A 21211-nucleotide genomic window follows, 5' to 3' on the forward strand; every position below is an offset into this window, starting at 1 on the left:
GATAATAGGGGTAACCTAGGTGCCCTTTAAACAGAAATGCATGGCTTGTGCACACAAATAGGGAGCAAGACATGCACACAGTTTCAAGCAGCCGAGATGTGGGTTTGAATAGGCGCGGACGAGATTGACAGAGGGAGAGTTCAATAGATACACACATTCCAGTCTGATACCAAATCATAAAAAAAATTAAATAAATTTGAACTTATTGATACATGCGTACTGAACCATGACAAGAACTGAATAGTTCAGGCTTTGTGTGTGTGTGTGTGTGTGTTATATACATTAAAAAAATCCCCTAACACTTACATACCAAAAAAGTCCCTAAATCAGCATGAAATACATATTTAAAAACATTATTCTCTCAGTCATGGATTCTAAATTCAATATTTGAGTTTAATGTAGTCTTTTATTGTTGATTAAAGTTATGACAGTGCCTAAATTTTGGCTGCAGTCATTTAAAAAAGTCTTCCACCAGTGTGTACTTTTACTTTTGACTCGGACTTAGCTGGTAAATATGGTGTTATGTTTAAATATGGTTACACTCACCGACCACTTTATTAAGTACACGTTACTAGTACCGCGTTGGACCTGCTTTTGCCTTCAGAACTTCCTTAATCCTTCAAGGCACAGATTCAACAAGGTATTGGAACTATTCCTCAGAGATTTTGCTCCATATTGACATGATAGCATCACGCAGTTGCGGCAGATTTGTTGGCTGCACATCCATGATGCGAATCGCCCGTTCCAATGACTGTGGAGTCCATTTGAGTGCAGTGAACTCATTGTCATGTTCAAGAAACCAGTCTGAGGTGATTCGAGCTTTAATGACAAAGTAGCCATCATAGGGAAGTAGCCATCACAAGATGGTGTGGTCTTCTGCTGCTATTTATCTTGACCGTGTCTACAAGCCTAAATGAATTGAGTTGCTGCCAAGTGATTGGCTGATCAGAAATGTGCGTTAACCAGAGTTGGACAGGTGTACCTAAAAAAGTTGCTGGTAAGTATGTTCTAGAGCAGGAACTTGTCGAATCAAAAAGAAATGCACACAAAGTGCAAGTATCGAGTTACCGCTGCATCTTGCGATGGAATCTTTAAATCAATGAAAAGTGATTTTAAAATATTAAGCAGCATTGGGTGTGAAAGACACGCTGTAAACCTAAGCGGCAACAACCTGCTATCCTTCGTTAAGCCAATACGGAAGTAACTGAAACTGCAATTCATCGACTCGCCTTTGGGGGCTGGCTCCAGGATCTCCAGACGTTCACTGACTGCAATGCTAAATTGGCTAAATTTACAGCTAAAAAAAAACATGTTTACAGCCTGGTACAAAAGATGGTTTTGGTGTCTATAGCTAACATTACCCTTGATGACAACTGTGAGGGGGTGAATTTATTTTTATAACTCATCAGGCTATAGAACAGTCATCTGAAACGTCATACAGTGTTATGCCTGGACTTCATCAATGGCCTTGCGTTTTCTAACACAGACTACATTCAAAGTATTTAGATGTAATTCACGGTTTCCTTCTGTTGAAAAACATCATAAGAGCAATGCTTAGTGGTTCAATGTATTACAGCAGTATTTTTATAAGACTAAACACTTTATTGATATAGTGTACAACCACGCACATGAGGTCAAAACACAAACGAGTTGCAGGTAATGAAGTATTAAGCATTTCTCCCAAAGAAAAACCTGGCCAAGCAAAATGCTAGCATGCGTCTGTAGCTCCGCTCATGCTCTGCCTCTTTACCCTTGTTTGGTTAACCACGGTCGATGTGATGACACGCAAACAAAATGGCGATGGTTGGCTACTTGTAGCTTTAGGTGCACTCTTCAGAAACCTATGTGCATGTCGTCCATATCTTTTAGTCTATATGTAAACATAGGAAAAGAATAGACTGCGGTGTAATGCTGTGTTCACACCAGACGTGCTATTCGCGCGTAAATAGACACGTGAACATTTTAAGTATACTCAAGCTGATACATTCGCGCATCAAATTCACTTCACAATAGACGTGGATTAGCTTCGTTGTGATATGGCTAACATGGACTTTATTAAGAGAATGACTGTTTATGTGCTTTAGGAAGGCTGAAAAACAGTGTCGAATTGTTTGACACCATGTCTAGATTCTGTCAGAGGTGCACCCAGCTTTGCGAGTTCATCAACTCCTCCAGAAACTATACCTGGATGATGGAGCTTTCAGCGGTGCTTCTGACTGAGCCCACTTTGATTAACTGTTGTACAGTGTCGGCAGGAGAAATTGCCCTCGAGACACCAGCAACAGGCGCTACATCATAATCACTCCCTTACAAGACCAAGCTCCTGATTGGTTTACGTGGTGCGAATGTCCGATAAAGTTCAGATTTTCCAACTCAATTGAAATGTTCAACTTGCGTCGCTTTATTAGCGTGAATCGCGTCATTCGCCCTGCCTCATTTGCCCGTATCGCACGGCAGGATGTCTATTCACGTTTTTGCATTGACTTAACATGTATATCACTCACAATTGACGCTTTTTCCACTTCTGGTGTGAACGCAGCATAAAGTTTAACAATCTTGAATGGCTAAATTCCCCACCAGGATGTACCATTCTTCTAAATCCTCTTTCATTTGTGTAGAGCTGTAGATCTGAATGAGAACCAAAATGACCCAAAACCAACCTGTTTGCTCCTCAGGATCCTCATGTTTGACTGTGAATGTTTCTTCAATCTTCACGTCTTCACTCTCCTCTTTAATAAACGCCATCTTTTTGATAATGAGTCACATGGACATCCGTCGGTTCAGCGGTTTTTCTGTGTTTAAGAGGAGAATCAACAGAAATAAGAATAATTGACAATTAAATCTCTGTGTTTCAATCAGCCTACCACTCAAAATACAATAAAGTATTCATAACTGTAACGTTCGCTTGCAGAACGTATTTTGTATAAGTGTGTGCGTTTGTTTGTTTGTATGTGGGTGTGTCGTTTCATGCGTGTTACAGGTTCGAACGGCATTGGAGGATCCGCATTTCGTGCTGATGACGTTGGCCGCTGACGCTGGGTTTGCGCAACCCCTCGCTGGTTGGCGTAGCGTTTAAAAGCCGAGCCCAAACTGCAATGGCGATCTCTCTCTCTCTCTTTCCTTCTCGCTCTTATTCTTTCTATGGGTCTCTGTGAGCACAGTCTCTCTTGCGAGGGCTAGTCTGAGAGAATGTGTTTTGCTTGTTTTATGCTCTTGTCTAAAATTTGCGATTTAATAATGCAATGTATTTGCTTGTAAACTTGTCCAGTTAACTGACATGTTTGAGTGATGCCTCGGAGAGGTGTAGGAGTAAGTCGTGCGATATACATATACAACACTCAGATTGATATTTTGTATTAGTTCACTAGGTTCAGGAGAATGTGCTGTTTTCTGTATGTTTTGTTTTTAGTTAGAGCAGTTTAGTTAAGACGTTTGGTACGTTGAAGAGGTTTCTTTTCATGCTTTTCTTTTCATATTTAGTTTAGTTTGGTGAAAACAGTTACTGAGTTTTGTTATATTTATTTCTTTGATTTAAGCACATTCAACTAATTCCTCTCCCCCCCAGGTAATTCATCATTTAATTATTGTAAATATTGTTCTTTTCACTGTATAATATATTTTCACTGGTTTTATTGGATGTATGGGCAATAAATAATTGCAGTGATATTTGGTTTTCAGTTTATTTCTTTCTCCATCCGCTTGTCACACACATTAAACTATTGTATGTTATGTCATCTACTCCTAGTTTAAATATTAGCATCTAAAAGGACGTAACAATAACAATAAAAAATATGACAAAAATTATCTAAAAAAGGAAATGCCAAATCTTATAAAATGGTTAAAAAGGTAGTATCCTGGAGTTGTTTCATTGATGTTTCCATTTAAAAAAATATTACTTTGGAATAAAAACCACTCTTCATATAGCTTGACTTATTTTCCCCTTATTTCCTGAAGAAAGGCACACTGCAACTCCATTGTCACTTTTATCTTATGGTTTTACGTGAAGGATTTAGTTAGCACCACTGTTGTGAGCTCCTTTATTGTAAAAGAATTGTAAAAAAAAATATGCCAGTTCTTCACAAACAATGTGTTCTCATGGTCATTGATCTACAAGCACAACTTTTCCCCACATAATTATGTAATTTGGCACAACAAAGATTTACTGTACAAAAATAAGTCCATTTACTTTGATAATTGGGCAAAAAAAAAAAAAAAAAAAAAATATATATATATATATATATATATATATATATATATATATATATATATATATATATATAAAATATATATATATATATATATATATATATATATATATATATATATATTACATATATATATATATTTTTTATATATATATATATATATATATATATATATTTTATATATATATATATATATATATATATATATATATATATATATATATATATATATAATTTATGTTGGACAATTATTTAATACCAGAGGAGGGCCTTTTAAATATAAGGAATTTTTGTTCCATTATAAATATTACATCTAGATTATAGCTAAAGAATTTGCTATTGTATTTGGAGCAATCCATTGTGGGATTATTATGCTTATGAAGGGATGGGACGATCCAGTCTCCCCAGGTTGTGCCACATCTAAATGTGCTAAAAACAGCTCTTGGTCAATTACTATTTGCCACAAAGCCAAATAACAAAAATATCCGCTCTCTATTTCAGCGTGGGATAATCTCTTGTCCTAATGCTGTTTATTATTGGAACAGATAGGTAATTGTGAACATACAGGGCTCAACAGTAAGGACTGCCCGGTGGCCCAGGGCCAGCGTGAGAGACACTTGGGACATTAGACCGGATCATTACTGGCCCGATTAGGACAGTGCTGCCTTGTCACTTACATTTAATTTGTCTGACTATTTGTCAATTGCGTGCATTTTAAGTTTGTGCTTTTAAGTCTTTAAACACTACCTTTTCTGTGATGTAGAAAAGTTTCCGGTTCCTCTTATCTGACAGCAAAGAAACGACAACATCAAATTATAAGGCTAAAAGAAAACGTCTGTTTCTAACGTCTTGGAAGTAGACATTTACGTGGGAACAACACGACAAAATAAAAATGAAGTGATGTTTTGCACAGTTTTCCGTCAGTTTGACAAGTCAGCCACCTTTTGTTAAATAATTTCAAACCGCAATAAAATACCTGCACATTTTCCATACTGCTCTTTTTGCTTGCATAACACTTTTATTTACATTTTTTTTTAAGTATTGAAATTCTAGATTTACAGACTTTATTTTTGACTCTTTATTTAAAATATGTGGCTAAAACTAGCTATTAACTTCCCTTTTTTTTGGCGGGGCCTGTGAAAATTTTGGCAGGGCAAGTAAAAATCTAAACCACTGGCCCGATCAGACCAGTAGAAAAAATCCTAAGCGTTGAACCCTGACATACCAAAAGTTTTTGGAGAAATGTATTAGGTATATTTAGGGTATAATTCCTTTGGTATAATTATGGTATAATTCCTGATGTTATGTTAAAATATGAAAATGTTATTTTAGGATATAACCATCAGAATACCCTTCTTATTTATTTCATCTTATTATATTTTTGCCCAAATATTTTATACACAAGTGTAAATTTTGTAAGCGTAAACCTTTTAACAACTACTTTTTTTTTAAAGCTACATTAAAGAAATTGAGAGACCACAAAAGAACTTTCAGAGATTCATGTGTATTTAGAATAAATGTATACGACAACACGAATAAACAATTTTTGTTACACACTGGGGATATGACACAGGGCTCGAAATTAACTTTTTTACTTGATAGCACCGGTGCTCCCAACTTCAAAAATTTAGGAGCACCAGAAAAAATTTAGGAGCACCCACCAAAAAAGATTGAGCACCGCTGCAAATTGTATTTTAAGGGACTTATTGTATTTTAAAACAACATCAATTAGGACTAACAAAAACCAGAAACAACTATAACTAATGCTGAGATGACATTGATATTTGTGTGCAATAATTCCAAAATGTGTATGTGTTAAAATTCTAGAATATTAATGATGATGAAAATGACAATAATAGTAACAATGAATAACATTTCTCATCATCATGCTGCCTTGAATGTGCTTGAATGTAAGTTATCTGCTATAAAAAGTCTGTTACTTTATGAAAAATAAATGTATAGTTTGCATCAAACAAAAATGAAGCATTGCAGTAAGAAATATTTATTTTGTACTGCTAAACAGCATATATATGCATGTCAGTTTAATAAATAATATTTCTGCTCCAAAACCAACAAAAGATTATAATAAAATATTAAATTTTTTTGGCCAGCAAAAAGACTTTTGGCCAGCGGAGAAATTAAAATGGTCGTGCCCAACTGAGTCTGGTTCTCTCAAGGTTTTTTTTTTTTCTTCACTCCCATCAGGTGAAGTTTTTTTTCCCTCTCCGCTGTCGCCACTGCCTCGCATGGTTCAGGATTGGTAGAGCTACGCATTGATGAATTTGCTCTTCAGTGTTTGAACTCTCAGTAATGATTAAATCACACTGAACTGAGCTAAACTGAACTGAACTGAACTTAAACACTAAAACCTGAACCACACTGTTCCAGTTACTGAACCACACTGTTCCAGTTACTGAACCACACTGTTCCAGTTACTTTGACCATTTATGTGAAGCTGCTTTGACACAATCTACATTGTAAAAACGCTATACAAATAAAGCTAAATTGAATTGAATTGAATTAAATTCAAGGCTGAAAGCTGCAAAACAGTCATCAGTAACTAAATAAAAATAATAATATACACCTCAAGAAAGAATAGGTAAAAGAAAGTAAGTAAAGTCTCACTTCTATCACTCTTTAAAAGTTTTGGTTAAAGTTTGTGTCAATTTAAATGTTCAGTCTGAGCTGATTTGAATTTTTCTGTGTTTGTGGAAAAGCAGGCGAGTCAGCCGAGCCCATTTATGAGCAGGTTGACCACCGGCGCAATACCGCTGTGTGTTATGAGACGCAGTTTCAGTGCAAACTTGGCGAGCTTCTTTGGCGATGATACAGCATTAGATTTGACTATTAGCGGACATTTGCGCTGAACACGCCAATAATATCCAGCTGCAGGCCCGCAGAACCACACACGTTTTAGGCACACACAATCTAGGACACACAATCTAGGCAAACCATATGTGGTTACGACGGATGTTAAAGTTATAACGTCTTTTTGGACATCGTCATCGATATATTTTGATATATATGATTAATAAATATTGTACACAATAAACAATAGTGTTTACTTTACTTTATTTCACAAATATTGCGATTGAGACGGCCGAATGGGGAGCATTGTTTCCGATCGCCATTCAATATAATAGAGTGAACAGTTTTTAATCAGTCATTATAGCTGATCAGTCGTCATTATTATCTGACAATAATAAGGCAGATACTATTTATTATTTACTATTTATTAGCTTAATTTTCTAATAACCTATTAATTAATGATTTCCCACATTCAATACTGTAGTAATTTAAATTTAATACTACAGTAATAGGAAACAAATAGGAACAAATTAACTATTAATAAAAAAATCATAAGTGGATATATAAATACACACACGCACGCACACGCACGCACGCACACGCACGCACACACACACACGCACACACACATACATATATACACATATATACATATACATATATATATATATATATATATATATATATATATATATATATATATATATATATATATACATAACAACTTTAACAGTGACAGTTTAGTAAAAGATAGTAGTTTATATATAAACTTATAATTATAATCAGTTAAGATAATCAGTTTATAACTATATATATATATATATATATATATATATATATATATATATATATATATATATATATATATACTATATATGTTGTTTAAATGGTTATAGTAGGCTAATTTATTTTAAAGTGACATATTATTGTTTGCTTTTTATATTTTACAACAAAGTGATTTTAACCAAGTATGATAATATTAAGAGCTTGAATTAGTTTATTACACTTAATCCAACAATTAGACGATCTATTATGTTATCTTTGTGTATATGGACACATTAATAGAGTCATAAGTTTCTTTAACCAATTATTTTTATTTACATAATTTAAGTTCAAAAACTGCAGAGATGTTAAAATGATCGTTACGATATAATAATAATAATGACTGAAATGGGAAACCATATTTGTGAAATTCAATAGGTGGCGATAATGCTAAAGAGTCAGTTACCATATATGGTTTGCCTAGATTGTGTGTCCTAGATTGTGTGTGCCTCAAACGTGTGTGGTTCTGCGGGCCTGCAGCTGGATATATCTTGAACACGCAGTGAATGCAACGCATCGAGATTCGGCCACCTTCTCCGAAAAGCACATACTCGATTGATCTCAGCTGGCGGATCAATATTCACCACGTGTCATGATCGCTCTCATCTGCGCCTCAACTTTAGGTGTGCTTTAAGTTTTCACTCTTCAGCCGTTTGCATTTCCCGTGGACATAAAAGCTCCTTCCCTGTCATCTAACAGCGGAATACCTTGAGTGATTGACAGCTAATATGAACCAATATAGCGGCAGGGAAGAGCGATTCAGCACGTTTTTTTTTTTTAAATCTAAAGAGGTCGCACTAATGCGCCCAAATATATTATGAGGTCGCATCGATTAATTTTCGGGCGCATATGCGACCAAGATGGTCGCAATTTCGAGCCCTGTGACATGATCAGTAGTCAACTCGTTAATAATCACTTTTCAACAGATATGATCACTTGATAACTGTCTTTCCCATTGAAACCAGTCTTTAGAGCAAGCCAAAATAGATATCATCAGTCCTTAAGTGAAAGATCGGTTTCAGCAAACAGTTCATCAAGGGTTGGCCACGGAATCAGTAGGAAAGTGGATGAAAAAGTCTGCAAATATGAGGATGGATTGTCCAGGTCCTGTTGTGATGTCTTAAAGTGCATACCAAAAACCCTATCTGAGGTATAAGAACAAAAATGTTCCTCAAATTAGGAGATCAACAACCGACAGCGCAGTGAAGAAGGCTTTCCATGTGCTAGGCACAATACTTCCTGCCTACTGCTTCTTCTCTACCTCCTAAGCAGATCTTTCAGATTTTTCTTGAAGATCTAAATCTTTACATGTCTTTGATTTCTGTAATGTAATGTATTTTTTTATTTAGTGCCATGTCAGCAACCAAGGCTATCTTCATGGCAGGAATCTTTCAACAATAAATATACAAATTAAAAATCAACAAACAAAATAAAACATAAATGAAATAAGATTTTTTGTGTTAATACATGATAAAAATTCTAAAATCTTTTCGGGTGTTACTTTGTCAAAAATGTCCTTAAAAGAGTTCATTTCATAAAAAGTTCTTCTGGAATCAGTAAAAGCAGGACAGTCCAGTAAAATATGTTTTACAGTAATAGGAGTTTTGCAGCACAAACACTGAGTAGGGTTTTCACCTTGGAGCAAAAAACCATGTGTTATTTCTTTGATTTCTGAATGTACTGACAAGAAAGATGTAAAAACTGAATCGGTTTAAAATATACATTTCTGTTTTGCTCCCTGGCATGTTATGTAATTGTTTCATTTTGTTATAATAATAATAAAAGAAGAAGAAGAAGAAAAAAAAAAACATCCCTCAAAATGGTGGTCTATTATTTACCTTGGTACTTTGAATATTGGGTCAGAATTCGCATGTAAGAATGACTTCAAAACAACATTAGCCCTATTTAATTGATGTTATACTTTGATAGTCATTTGCTGATAATATGATTTCACTATTTATAGTTTGCAAATAATATTGTATATTATATAAATATATTTAAGGAGAATGTCTGAATATAAAACCAACTTTACCTCAATTTCAAAACATACCTTAGCAGCATGTGCTGCTTTTTTCCAGCAGTTGTGGGGTTTTTAGGTAAAATGCAGACGTTTATATTAAACAAAATCCTGGAAAAGCACGTTAAACTGAGGTTTTGTCGATTAGTAGACTATGATAATTACACTTTACCACTTTAAATTGTGTTATTTACAGTTATAAACATCAAGTTCTCCGATGCGAGCGAATCAAAACAGTCAATCATTACAAGAAGCAAATGATTCGGAGTTTCAAAATGTCCGTTTCTGGTATAGAGGTAATGTTGGTTTTATATTCACACATTCGTTCATTTATAAGTCTCTATATTGTTTACCATGTTACTTTGAATATTCGAGTGGAATTAGCATGCCAGTATGACTTGAAAACAACAATAACACTGTTTATTTGACCGTGAACAATGCTGTACTTTGATAGTCATTAGCTGCTTATGTGATTTCACTATTTAGATTTTGCAAATAATACTTTTATGAAATTATATTATTAAGGGGAAAGTCTGAATGTGTAAATATAAAACCAACTTTACCTCTATGTTTCTGGTATCACTGCTTAGTTGCCGAAAAAAACAAATGCTAATTCGGTTACTTACTGATTGATGACAGGTGTGAAATCATTCGGTTTACTCACTCCAAACAACCTCGTTAATAGAGGACAAGGCACTACGACGCTACATTATATACATATTTATGAGTCATAAATTATCTTAAGTAATAACCAAACGCACAGAGCGCGTTAAATAGATAAATACAAACCTTTTCTCAGCTGAAACACAAACAGATGCGGGAGCGCAGCGCAGGCTAGTGACGTCATATAAAAGCAAAACAAAAGTCCTTTTCGTCTCACTTTACATTGGCGAGACTGTTATTCAAAAGTAATGGACGACTTTTTAATTACTGTGAATTTCTCAATATTACAAGATCCCCATAACTGCTAAAGAAAGTATTTCATGCAATTCCTAGAGGACTTGTTCAGCTCTTATTCGGTAATTAATCAAATCTATTAATACGTATCGATGGTGTGGAAATTATAGACAATAATTTAATAACTGTTACATCAAAAGGTTATGCAGAACCACATAGTTGCCTAAATGCAAATCTTTTTGGGATTCCTTAATTTGGTACTTACCTATAAATACTGTCTCACCAATAAAGTTAAAGAAGTGACATATAAACTGACATTTAATTTATCCAGTGAAAGAAGTTGTTAAAAATTCTTTAGAGACATGAATCTGCGTGCACGTGGAATAGGGTATATGCCGAGCTAGTGCTGTTCCCATGCTGATACACTTCCGGTGGCCTGTTATTGTGAACTTTTTTCCATTTTATACGGTTCCTTTTACAGCATTGATGTTGTAATGTCATTAAAATACATTCAGTTAAATAAACTTTAGCATTTATTTAGTTGCTCAAGCGTAAAACGAGACAAAAAGCTTTTTACTCGCACGCGCCCGTCAGAATCGGCAGGCTAACGCAGAAGCTCCATTGAATATACTGGGGTAAAATAAATGCTCATATTATGGCGGGGAAATGTAATTTAATGCAGTGTTTCTTGTACAAACTGAGACCCACTTTAAATCGGATATCACTCAGCCAGTGGAGATTGCTGATTTTTAAAGAAAACAAACCTTAAACGCACTGGATTTTGCATTGGCATTCAATTCGCTGGTAGCGCTTAACCCAGGTTACTGGCAAATTAAAAGTCCTATTAGCATGCTTCGGCATATACCCCATCGATAAAACAAATGTTTTGGTTTGATGTTGAATATCTTATATTTAAACATACAAAAAATTTCAATTTTCTTTTTTGATATACAATAATAATAATACAATTTGAGCAAAATTTGTTTATTAATTTAATGATAATATATGGGAGGCACCATGTACACAAACAAAAATGGTCCAATGATAAATCTAATATTCGTTTGTTTGAAACTGATCTCAAGCATTCAAACGAAACCCTAAAAGACACAAAAAATAAAAAAGCTATAAGGATGTATGCAATTTGGGAGTTTTGTAGTTTCTGTATCCCCTGTAATTTTATTTTTAGTTTTTTTTCTACTGATTTGTTCCTTTGATGTGAAAAAATAAAAGTATTGTATTCCGTATTTTTGTATGCTATTGTTCATGTTATACAATAAAAAAACTAAATAAAAGAAATAAATACAAGTTTTCACTTCACTGTGAATACAGAACTGCATTACTAATGAAATATATCAGTGATGTTCAAAGAACCCACATTTGAACATAGCAGTTATTCAGTGGAGACTTTCAGGGTTTTATCTGGAGTCTGGTTTAAGTTTTTATATATATTTTTTTTTACATTTTCTAAGCATATATTTTGTAAATATACATGTTTATTCCTCGATAGACCACTTTTGCTGAAATTCAACCAAAGTTTTCCCAGATCACACTGCTTTACACAATAAAAAAGGATACTGAATTCAGTAGAGTCACGAATTACCATGTTTGTAAACAATCAAGATGCGCGTGCAGCGATGTTGCAGAATTTAAAAACAGGGAGCGCTAGCATTTACAGCGAGGGAATGACATCCGATGTGTTAGCAAGAAGTTGCTAGGCCAAAAAATGCACACATATTTAAATAGTCCAAACACATGCGCTATAGGTGAATTGGGTAAGCTAAAATTGTCCGTAGTGTATGTGTGTGAATGAGTGTGTATGGATGTTTTCTTGTGATGGGTTACCGCTGGAAGGGCTGCAAACATAAGTTTGATGTGGTAAAAGTGTTACACATGAAAACTAACTATCACCTTGATTTGCAGGGACACTTTTTCCACAGTTGCCAGGTAAAAGATCGCTAATGTTTGTAAACTTTATTGTGGCTATAAAGGCCGCTTTTCTGTTTAAAAGCCTTTCCACATCCAGAGCAGGCGTAAGGTTTTTCTCCAGTGTGAACTCTCATGTGCATTATAAGAGTGTGTTTTACAGAGAAACTTTTCTCACATTGTTGGCAATTAAAGCGTTTCTCTCCGGTGTGAAGGTTCATGTGAACTTGAAGGTTTTGCTTTTGAGTGAAACCCTTTCCGCACAAGTAACAGACGAAAGGCTTCTCTCCAGTGTGAACTTTCATGTGGTCTATAAGATGTGCTTTTTGAGCGAAACTCTTTCCACATTTTCGGCAAGTAAACGGCTTCTGGCCAGTGTGAGTTCTCATGTGATCTTCAAGGTTTTGAATTTGATTGAAACCCTGTCCGCATTGTTTGCAGGTGAACAGCTCATCTCCGAAGTGAACTCTCAAGTGGATTTCAAGGTTCTTTTCACGACAGAAACTCTTCTCACAGTGACGGCACATATAAGATTTGGTTTCCTGAATTGTGGATTTTTTATCAGTCCTTAAACTGTGTTTCTGATCTACTTCCTCCATTTCATTAAGTTCTTGAGTCTCTTGTTTCAGCACCATTAGACCTGAAGTCAACAAAAAGAACATATAGGCATCAATAATAGCATTTAGGCATCAACACCAACAACATGCATGTTAGCTTTAATAAGCACTCAGCTGCTTAAATGTTTAAGCAGAATGTCTTTCCCAGAATGTCTCCTTTTGAACTTATCACTTTAAACCTGTTTACACGTCGTCACATTATACGTTTTCTCTAGGGTTGGGCATCTAAGCTATAATGCTGATCCGATACGCATCTCGATACAAAGAATACGATCCGATATATTAGCGATACATTTGTGACATATTGCGATGCAACACGATACGATTTACACCCATATCACGATACAATGCGATAATTCAGCACTAACTGATTAGATCAAGTTTATGAGATGATGTGAAAGAGGATGCTGTGCCATTGAATGAGTTTGATTGATTATTTATTAACCAAGCAAAACCAAGACTATTTTTACAAACTGGCTTTTCTCTCAGAGCCAGAGTGTCAGTTTACAGTAGAGGGCCATTTTAGAACATATAGCACATATTATTTTCAAGATAAACAGAATGTATAAGTGCAATATATATTAAAATATATATATTTGCACTCTTTCAACATAAAGGTTTACCATTGCACAACAAGAATTGTGATTTAACTTTTCAACTATGAAAACAAGTTTTACAAACATATATTTTGCCACTGATTATTCAAAACTTAAGGTGGTGAACTAGCAGTGTTATGCTGCGTTGAAACATCACTGTCACTGTAAACAACAGGCTAACAAAAATATAACAAACCAACAATCTTCTTGCTGTGAGGTGGTCAAACTACCCACTGTGCCACCGTGACACCCATTATTTTTATCATTATTATTATTCATATTATTATTATTATTATAATTAAATAAAAATTAACAGAAGGAGGTGTTCAAAACCTTCGTTCTCCATGACACTAGGCTGAATAAATATCTTTGCAGATGAACAGGGCCGGCACGTCCATAGAGGCGACCTAGGCGGTCGCCTAGGGTGGCAGTATAGAGAGGGCGGCGTCCGCAACACCCCACCTTACCACCCGCATCCTCAGTTATGTCCGCGACACCTCCATCAGCGCCCGCTTGTCCTCAGTTATATCCGCGCATAGGGTGGCAGAATAGAGGTCCGCAACACCCGCGTCCTCAGTTATATCCGCGCATAGGGCGGAAGAATAGAGGTCCGCGACACCCGCGCGTCCTCGGTTATATCCGCGCATAGGGCGGCAGAATAGAGGTCCGCGACACCGGCGCGTCCTCGGTTATATCCGCGCATAGGGCGGCAGAATAGAGGTCCGCGACACCGGCGCGTCCTCAGTTATATCCACGCATAGGGCGGCAGAATAGAGGTCCGCGACACCGGCGCGTCCTCAGTTATATCCGCGCATAGGGCGGCAGAATAGAGGTCCGCGACACCGGCGCGTCCTCGGTTATATCCGCGCATAGGGCGGCAGAATAGAGGTCCGCGACACCGGCGCGTCCTCAGTTATATCCGCGCATAGGGCGGCAGAATAGAGGTCCGCGACACCGGCGCGTCCTCAGTTATATCCGCGCATAGGGCGGCAGAATAGAGGTCCGCGACACCGGCACGCCCTCAGTTATATCCGCGCATAGGGCGGCAGAATAGAGGTCCACTGGAAGATGGAGCTTTCACAACAATACCGTGGCGCCGCTTCAAGTGAGATTTCAGATTAGTCGTACTGCCCGCGTATTTTACAGATGCGCGGCACACTTTTGCAAATTGCATCTGTCCTGTCATGTCGTCCATCCTTAAATCCATAATGTTGCCATACTTTAGATTTAAAACTAAGTGAGGAAAAAAATGTTTGTTTTGCTTCTCGCGCTTTCTGAGGGCGCACCACTAGCTTCATCCGCACACCTGATACACTGAGTTGTAGTGAAAGTGTACACATCCGCAAATCCGTTAGGCTTACTTTATGTAGGTCGATTAAATTATGCGCCAAAAACAGGTTGACAACACTTGTTAATAAATAAAAAATACATTCTATATTAAAAATATAAGCTGTATCTCGGAAAAACCGATGCATCTCGCAAAAACCGATGCATCTCGATTTGCTTCCAAAATTTCATTCATCCTCTGCTGCTCTACCGATGCACTCGCATCGTGCACGCGCATGACCGCGTATCGATACATATCGATTAATCTTCCCATCCCTAGTTTTCTCTGATCAGATAGCTATTTTATTTGAGAAAATGATTCCATTTACAGTTGGCCACATAAATGCATCTTCAAATCCCACACTATATTCGAATTTAACTAGGTTACTTATACGATAACCAGCGATCGTTCTACAGAGATCGCTGGTTCTCTCACATTATCCATGGACTACACTTCCGCCTTCTTCTGGACTACATAAGCATATGTAGCTGAGCTAATAAGTATAAAATAAACAAATGCAAATTATTAGTGAACTTCATCAAAACTTGACTTTTTAATTACTTTTGTTTTATATTTTCTTTTCTTAATTATAGTGTACTGTATATAGTTTTGATGGAGATGTTTTTTTATGCGGAACCATGTTGGCAAATGTTTATGGAGAGCACATATTAGTGGCGCACACAGCGACTCATGGGCTGTTTCTCAATATGCGTTCTTCAGCGGTCTTGCGTCCTCGTGAAACTTCATCATCGGCTGCCTAAGTTCAGTTTCAATACTCAAGAACGCAAGTACGGAGGACGCGTGAAACTTCCCGGATGTGTTCTTGATATCGAGGATGCACCGATGCAGACTTGAGCACCGAACTTGCTCTGGAAGTCCCAGAAGTCATTGCGACTGGAGGTGGGAAGCGCAGCATTTTATCTAGATTTCTTATTAAAGTTCATAGATATTACTTATTTACCTCAGGAGTTTCCCTAAATGAAACGGTGACAGTAAACATTACCATGGACATCTTAATAAAGGAATAAACACATTCAGGGTGTTTGTTTGCTGAAATTCGTATTAAAATCTGTTTTATTTATGTTGTGCAACACATATATATAATGTTTTTATGCAAAGTATATATTTTGAAAAGGGGAAAAACAATAAATTGTTGTATGAATGCTGTAATGTTTAAATAATTTACCATTTAAAACACGTGAAGGTCATGTGACCATCAGGAAGAACGCAGCATCTCAATTCTCAAAGCACGCGTTCTCTGCCCTCGCGGTCTTCTGAGTTCGTTCTTCCGAGGACACCTGGCAAGACCGGTCTCCACAAGAACGCAAGTCCGTTCTCTGCGTTCTTGGAATTGAGAAACAGCCATGCGGTGTGGGCAGGCAGCGCCATCTTCAGTGTTGAATTCGCCGCTGACTGAATTAGTTGCATGCTCTCTCGCTCTGCTAACGCGAGCCTGGTAAGGATTTTCAAGCGAGTTCACTGTGTTTTTTTATGTGACAGTGGATGTATAAACGTGATAACACTATGATGTACCGAAAATGAATGTTAATAATCAAATTTGAGTGCTTAAAGTGACTTTCCTTTCTAATTGGCAGAGTGGGAAAAGAGAGATGTTTTCGGCATATTATCGTGCTCTCTGTGTTTTTGCAGGTATGTTTATTATGTTTTGTTAAGTGATGTAAGTTGTGTAAAATGAGGTCTGTTTGCAAAGCAATATAATTTTGCATATATTAATGTATTTCACAGTGTTAAATGTTTATTTGTGTATCTTTTCTGATATTTGACACTATTTTTCATTCCATTGCTAACTAATTTAGCGACCAGTGAAACATTATATTCCTTTTACAAGTTACCTGATGTATACTATAATGTTTATTCTTTACTGCTAATTTTTGTGGTCTATTTATTTTCTTTTACCTATTGTTTTTGTCAATTTGTTGGCTATTATTAATGCAGCTAGTGTTGAATTCGCCGCTGACTGAATTAGTTGCATGCTCTCTCGCTCCGCTAACGCGAGCCTGAGTGGGAAAAGAGACACATTTTCGGCATATTATTGTGCTCTCTGTGTTTTTGCAGATTAAACCAAACTTGAGACCTCCAACGTCGCTGTCGTCTTATTGAAAAAAAAAAAAAACACACAACCAGAGTAAAACTGCTACACATACATGCTCTCCGGTCACACTCACGCTTGCTCACTCACCTAGACTGATTACACACGCTATCACCTGAGGACTTTCAGAGACTGATTAGACACCCTTCATAAGCCACTCATTCACCCTTCCAGTTTGCCGAGTCTTGCTTGCTTTCAGTGACATTACAACGCGCTTCTCCTTGTCTTGTTTTCTCCGTGTTTAGACCAAGTGTGCCGCAAGCCTGCGTTTGAGTGAAGGTCTCGGCCGTTAGATCGCCCCCTGGGGGCTGGCTGCAGTACAAGTCATAAAGCCCGCCTCCTCCGTGTTAATGAAGGAGACTTGAGCCCAAATAAAAAAATTTATTACACTTGCAATAAAATATCCCGAAAGATAGTTCTGGTCGATTAGGCACTGGTTATTGTGCTGAAATAGGTGCAGATCTTCATTTTTGTAAACAGTTTGTTTTTAGCAGTAATTTAATGCTGGGCGTGTCATCGTGATTGACAGCGGTGATTGACAGTTTCTCAAAGCAGCGCGTCTGAGCTTCGGCAGGAGACTGAAGTGTTATTATTCGATTTCTGTGTTTTTTTCCATGACAAAATGAGTTCAGCAGTGAACTACAGTTTCTGACATACATGATCCTGGTGGAACACTGTTTATTCGCTAAGGTCAGGGCTTTTTTCGGGCTTTATTAGTTTGCTGATACACGCCTAACCACCCAGATAGCAAAACACAGTTCCGGCTAGATTCTCGCCTGCCGGAGAATTATCCCTTAGAGCTCAGACTGACTAATGTTACCTCTGCTGGACCTACTCCGGATGCCTGGACTCACTACCCGATTCCAGCCCGAGTCAATCGAGCCAGATGCGGCGGCCGAGTGAGCCGGCGCTGCCGCATGCGAGCCGGAATCAGCCCGCGACGCCGCGAGTAGGTTATGCGCTGCGGTCCGGAGCTGGCGCGATTGAATATATAAACCCCTCATATTTGTTAACGTTATTACATCTATTTGTGTTGATATGACAGCAAACACATGCTGAGAAGTTCGGGGGACGTGGTTGATTTTACATAAAGCGTTTGGTTGGAAGCTCGACTCCGCTCATTTTCGCGGCTCCTTCTCTGGCTCCATCAGACAGTCCTTCTGCGCATGTCAAGGCTCCAATTTCAGCAGTCTTTTGCGTCAGTTTGTGCCCGTCAAGCAGGCGTTTTGCCCTCAAGGCGTTCAATGGGAAAAGGGGCTGTCGCGTCGTCCATATTTTTTACAGTCATTGGTTTAGACCCTAGCCTCGTTTACCCTTGTTCTCCTGTTTAGCCGCCTGCCTTATGACCTATTGCCTGAATATTGATTACGACTCTGGATTTGCCTGCATATACCTGTTAACACCTGATTTGACCATTACTCGCCTGATCTTGAATAAACCTGCATATTGGATCTTACTTCCTGTTGTGTGTGTCCCCCCCCGGCGTTACATTTACGCCCTGTAAAGCATTAGATACACAGAAATGTTTGCATTTAGTCATTTAGCGGACACCGTTATCCAAAGTGACTTGCAACTGAGGAGGCATTCAGCGATTCAACAAGAGGCAATACAACCAAGAAGCGCTACTCATACAAGGGAACTGTTAGTGATGAAAGTTCTAAGAGCTAGATTGAGGAGGAGACTTTTTTGTCAATTGAATGAATGCTCAAGTGTTAGTGGAGGAGATGACGGTTTGAATGATACCAGTGCACCAGCAGTCCATGAGGAAATAGGAAGATCACTCCAACAGCGAGGAACATAGAAAGAAAGGTGTCTGGAAAACGATTTAGAGCCTTTCTGTGACTGCACCAATAAGGCCACTCACTGACCAGTGGTAGGCTGCTGGACGGGATGTAAACTTTCAGGAGGGTACAGAGCCAGTGGCTGTTCTGTAAGCAAGCAGACGAGCTGCAGTGTTTCGGATCATTTGTAGAGGTTCAAGAATGCAAGAACAGCCAAAAGATCATTACAGTAGTCCTACCAAGAAAGGACGATCTTGGACTAGACGTTGTACAGAATGATCGGCCAGGCCACTTCAGTGGGCGACCATGTGAGAGTTGCAGAGAGCTGGCTGCCCGCATTAAGGACTAAATGTCTGCTGTGTGTAGTTTTTCTGTAACTGATAACATATCAGAGACTGTAAGGGTCTGTACGTGTTCATATATATTGCATCTATTTGTTTATTTTATATAAATTCAGACGTTAAAGTAGACTATTTAGCACTTTCATTGATCTGCAGTTATAATCAAATCATGTTCGTAGAAAGGTTAGAAAAGTATTTATGTGTATAAAGCATCTGTTTTGTGATGCTGCGTTCACACCAGACGCGGAACGCGCGTCAAGCGCGAGTGATTTACATGTTAAGTCAATGCAAACGCGCGAATAGACATCCTGTGGCACGAATTGCGCGAATGGCGGGGGGCAAATTGAGCGTTTTGCGCTTGCGTTTCACGCGAATCTCTCGAGTTCGAAAATCTAAACTTCAGCGGACATTCACGCCGCATTAACCAATCAGAAGCTTGCTTTTGTGGGGGCGTGATTGTGACGTAGAACCTGTTGATGGTGTCCCGGGGGAAATCCTCCAGGCGACACCGACAACAATTCATCAAACTGGGCTTGGCTCAGTCAGAAGCACCGTTGAAAGCCTCCGTGATCCAGGTTCAGTTTCTGGAGGAGTTTATGAGCTTACAGAGCTGGATGCACCTCTGAAAGCATGTAGTGGACTCAGACACGACCCTAAACATATCGATGCTGATTTTCAGCCTTCATAAAGTATATAAACACTGTTATTTTCTTCATAGAATCCATGTTAGCCATTTAGCAACAATGCTACAGTCACCGAGCAGACAGAAGCCCTGCCCAGCACGCGAATTCAGGTCTGTTCTGAAGTGAATTTGACACGCGAATTAAGCGGATTTCACGCACGAATGAAGTGAGTAAACTGAAATGTTCACGCGGCTATTTACACGCGAATATCGCCATTTATCCGCGCGTTCCGCGTCTGGTGTGAACACAGCATTAGAAGTGTTTCTCATATGAAACATGAACGACCCGTACGGATTTACATTTACTCGAGTAAAAATGACGTCATCTGAAACACGCCAGTGGAAATGCAAGCTTGATAAACGTGACCCGTACCGACCTGTATCGTACCTCTCAGTGGAAATGAGCCATAAAGATAACTATAAATCAACCCATAAGCATTATACAAAACAGTGTCTTCTTGATTAAAGTGTTACACATGAAAATGTGATCAACCCAAGTTAGTTTTCATGTGTAACACTTTTACCACACCACATTTGTGTTTTTTTTTTTTTTGTTTAGCAAGCAAGTTTTTCCACTACTGACAGGTGAAATATCTCTAACCTTTGTGGGTTCTCATGTGGTAATCCAGGTTGTTTTTCTGTGTAAAACTCCTGTCACATTGTCGGCAGCTAAAACGTTTCTCTCCAGTGTGAATTCTCATGTGAACGTGAAGGTTTTGCTTTTGAGTGAAACCCTTTCCACATATTTGGCAGATGAAAGGCTTCTCTCCAGTGTGAACTCTCATGTGGTCCATAACGTGTGCTTTTTGACTGAAACCCTTTCCACATTTTGGGCAAGTAAACGGCTTCAGACCAGTGTGAATTCTCATGTGAACTTTAAGGTTTTGGGTTTGTGTGAAACACTTTCCACATTGCTGGCAGGTAAGATCTTTCTCGCCGGTGTGAACTCTCATGTGAGCTGTGAGGTATTGATTTAGAGAAAAACACTTCCCGCACTGCTTGCAGGTGAACGGCTTCTCTCCGGTGTGAATTCTCATGTGGTTTTTAAGGTTTTGTCCATTTCTAAAATGCTTCCCACAGTGACA

General features: G+C 37.9%; 2 protein-coding genes across 2 annotated transcripts in view; one reads left to right on the forward strand and one right to left on the reverse strand.

Annotated features, from left to right (window-relative positions):
• Window positions 1-21211, forward strand: part of zgc:152938 — a 422541-nt gene that overhangs the window by 240554 nt on the left and 160776 nt on the right. The window lies entirely within an intron of this gene.
• si:cabz01021426.2 overlaps window positions 1-21211 on the reverse strand; it is a 92801-nt gene that overhangs the window by 16240 nt on the left and 55350 nt on the right. The window contains exons 5-6 of the mRNA XM_088650205.1: window positions 20728-21196; window positions 12894-13312 (exon numbers count right to left, since the gene is read on the reverse strand). Of these exons, the coding sequence (XP_088506331.1) occupies window positions 12894-13312; window positions 20728-21196 (888 nt within the window). The remainder of the gene's footprint in view (window positions 1-12893; window positions 13313-20727; window positions 21197-21211) is intronic.

This window comes from Danio rerio, chromosome 4, assembly GCF_052040795.2.
Source record: "Danio rerio strain M-AB ecotype USA chromosome 4, GRCz13ab, whole genome shotgun sequence".
NCBI classification, from domain to species: domain Eukaryota; kingdom Metazoa; phylum Chordata; class Actinopteri; order Cypriniformes; family Danionidae; genus Danio; species Danio rerio.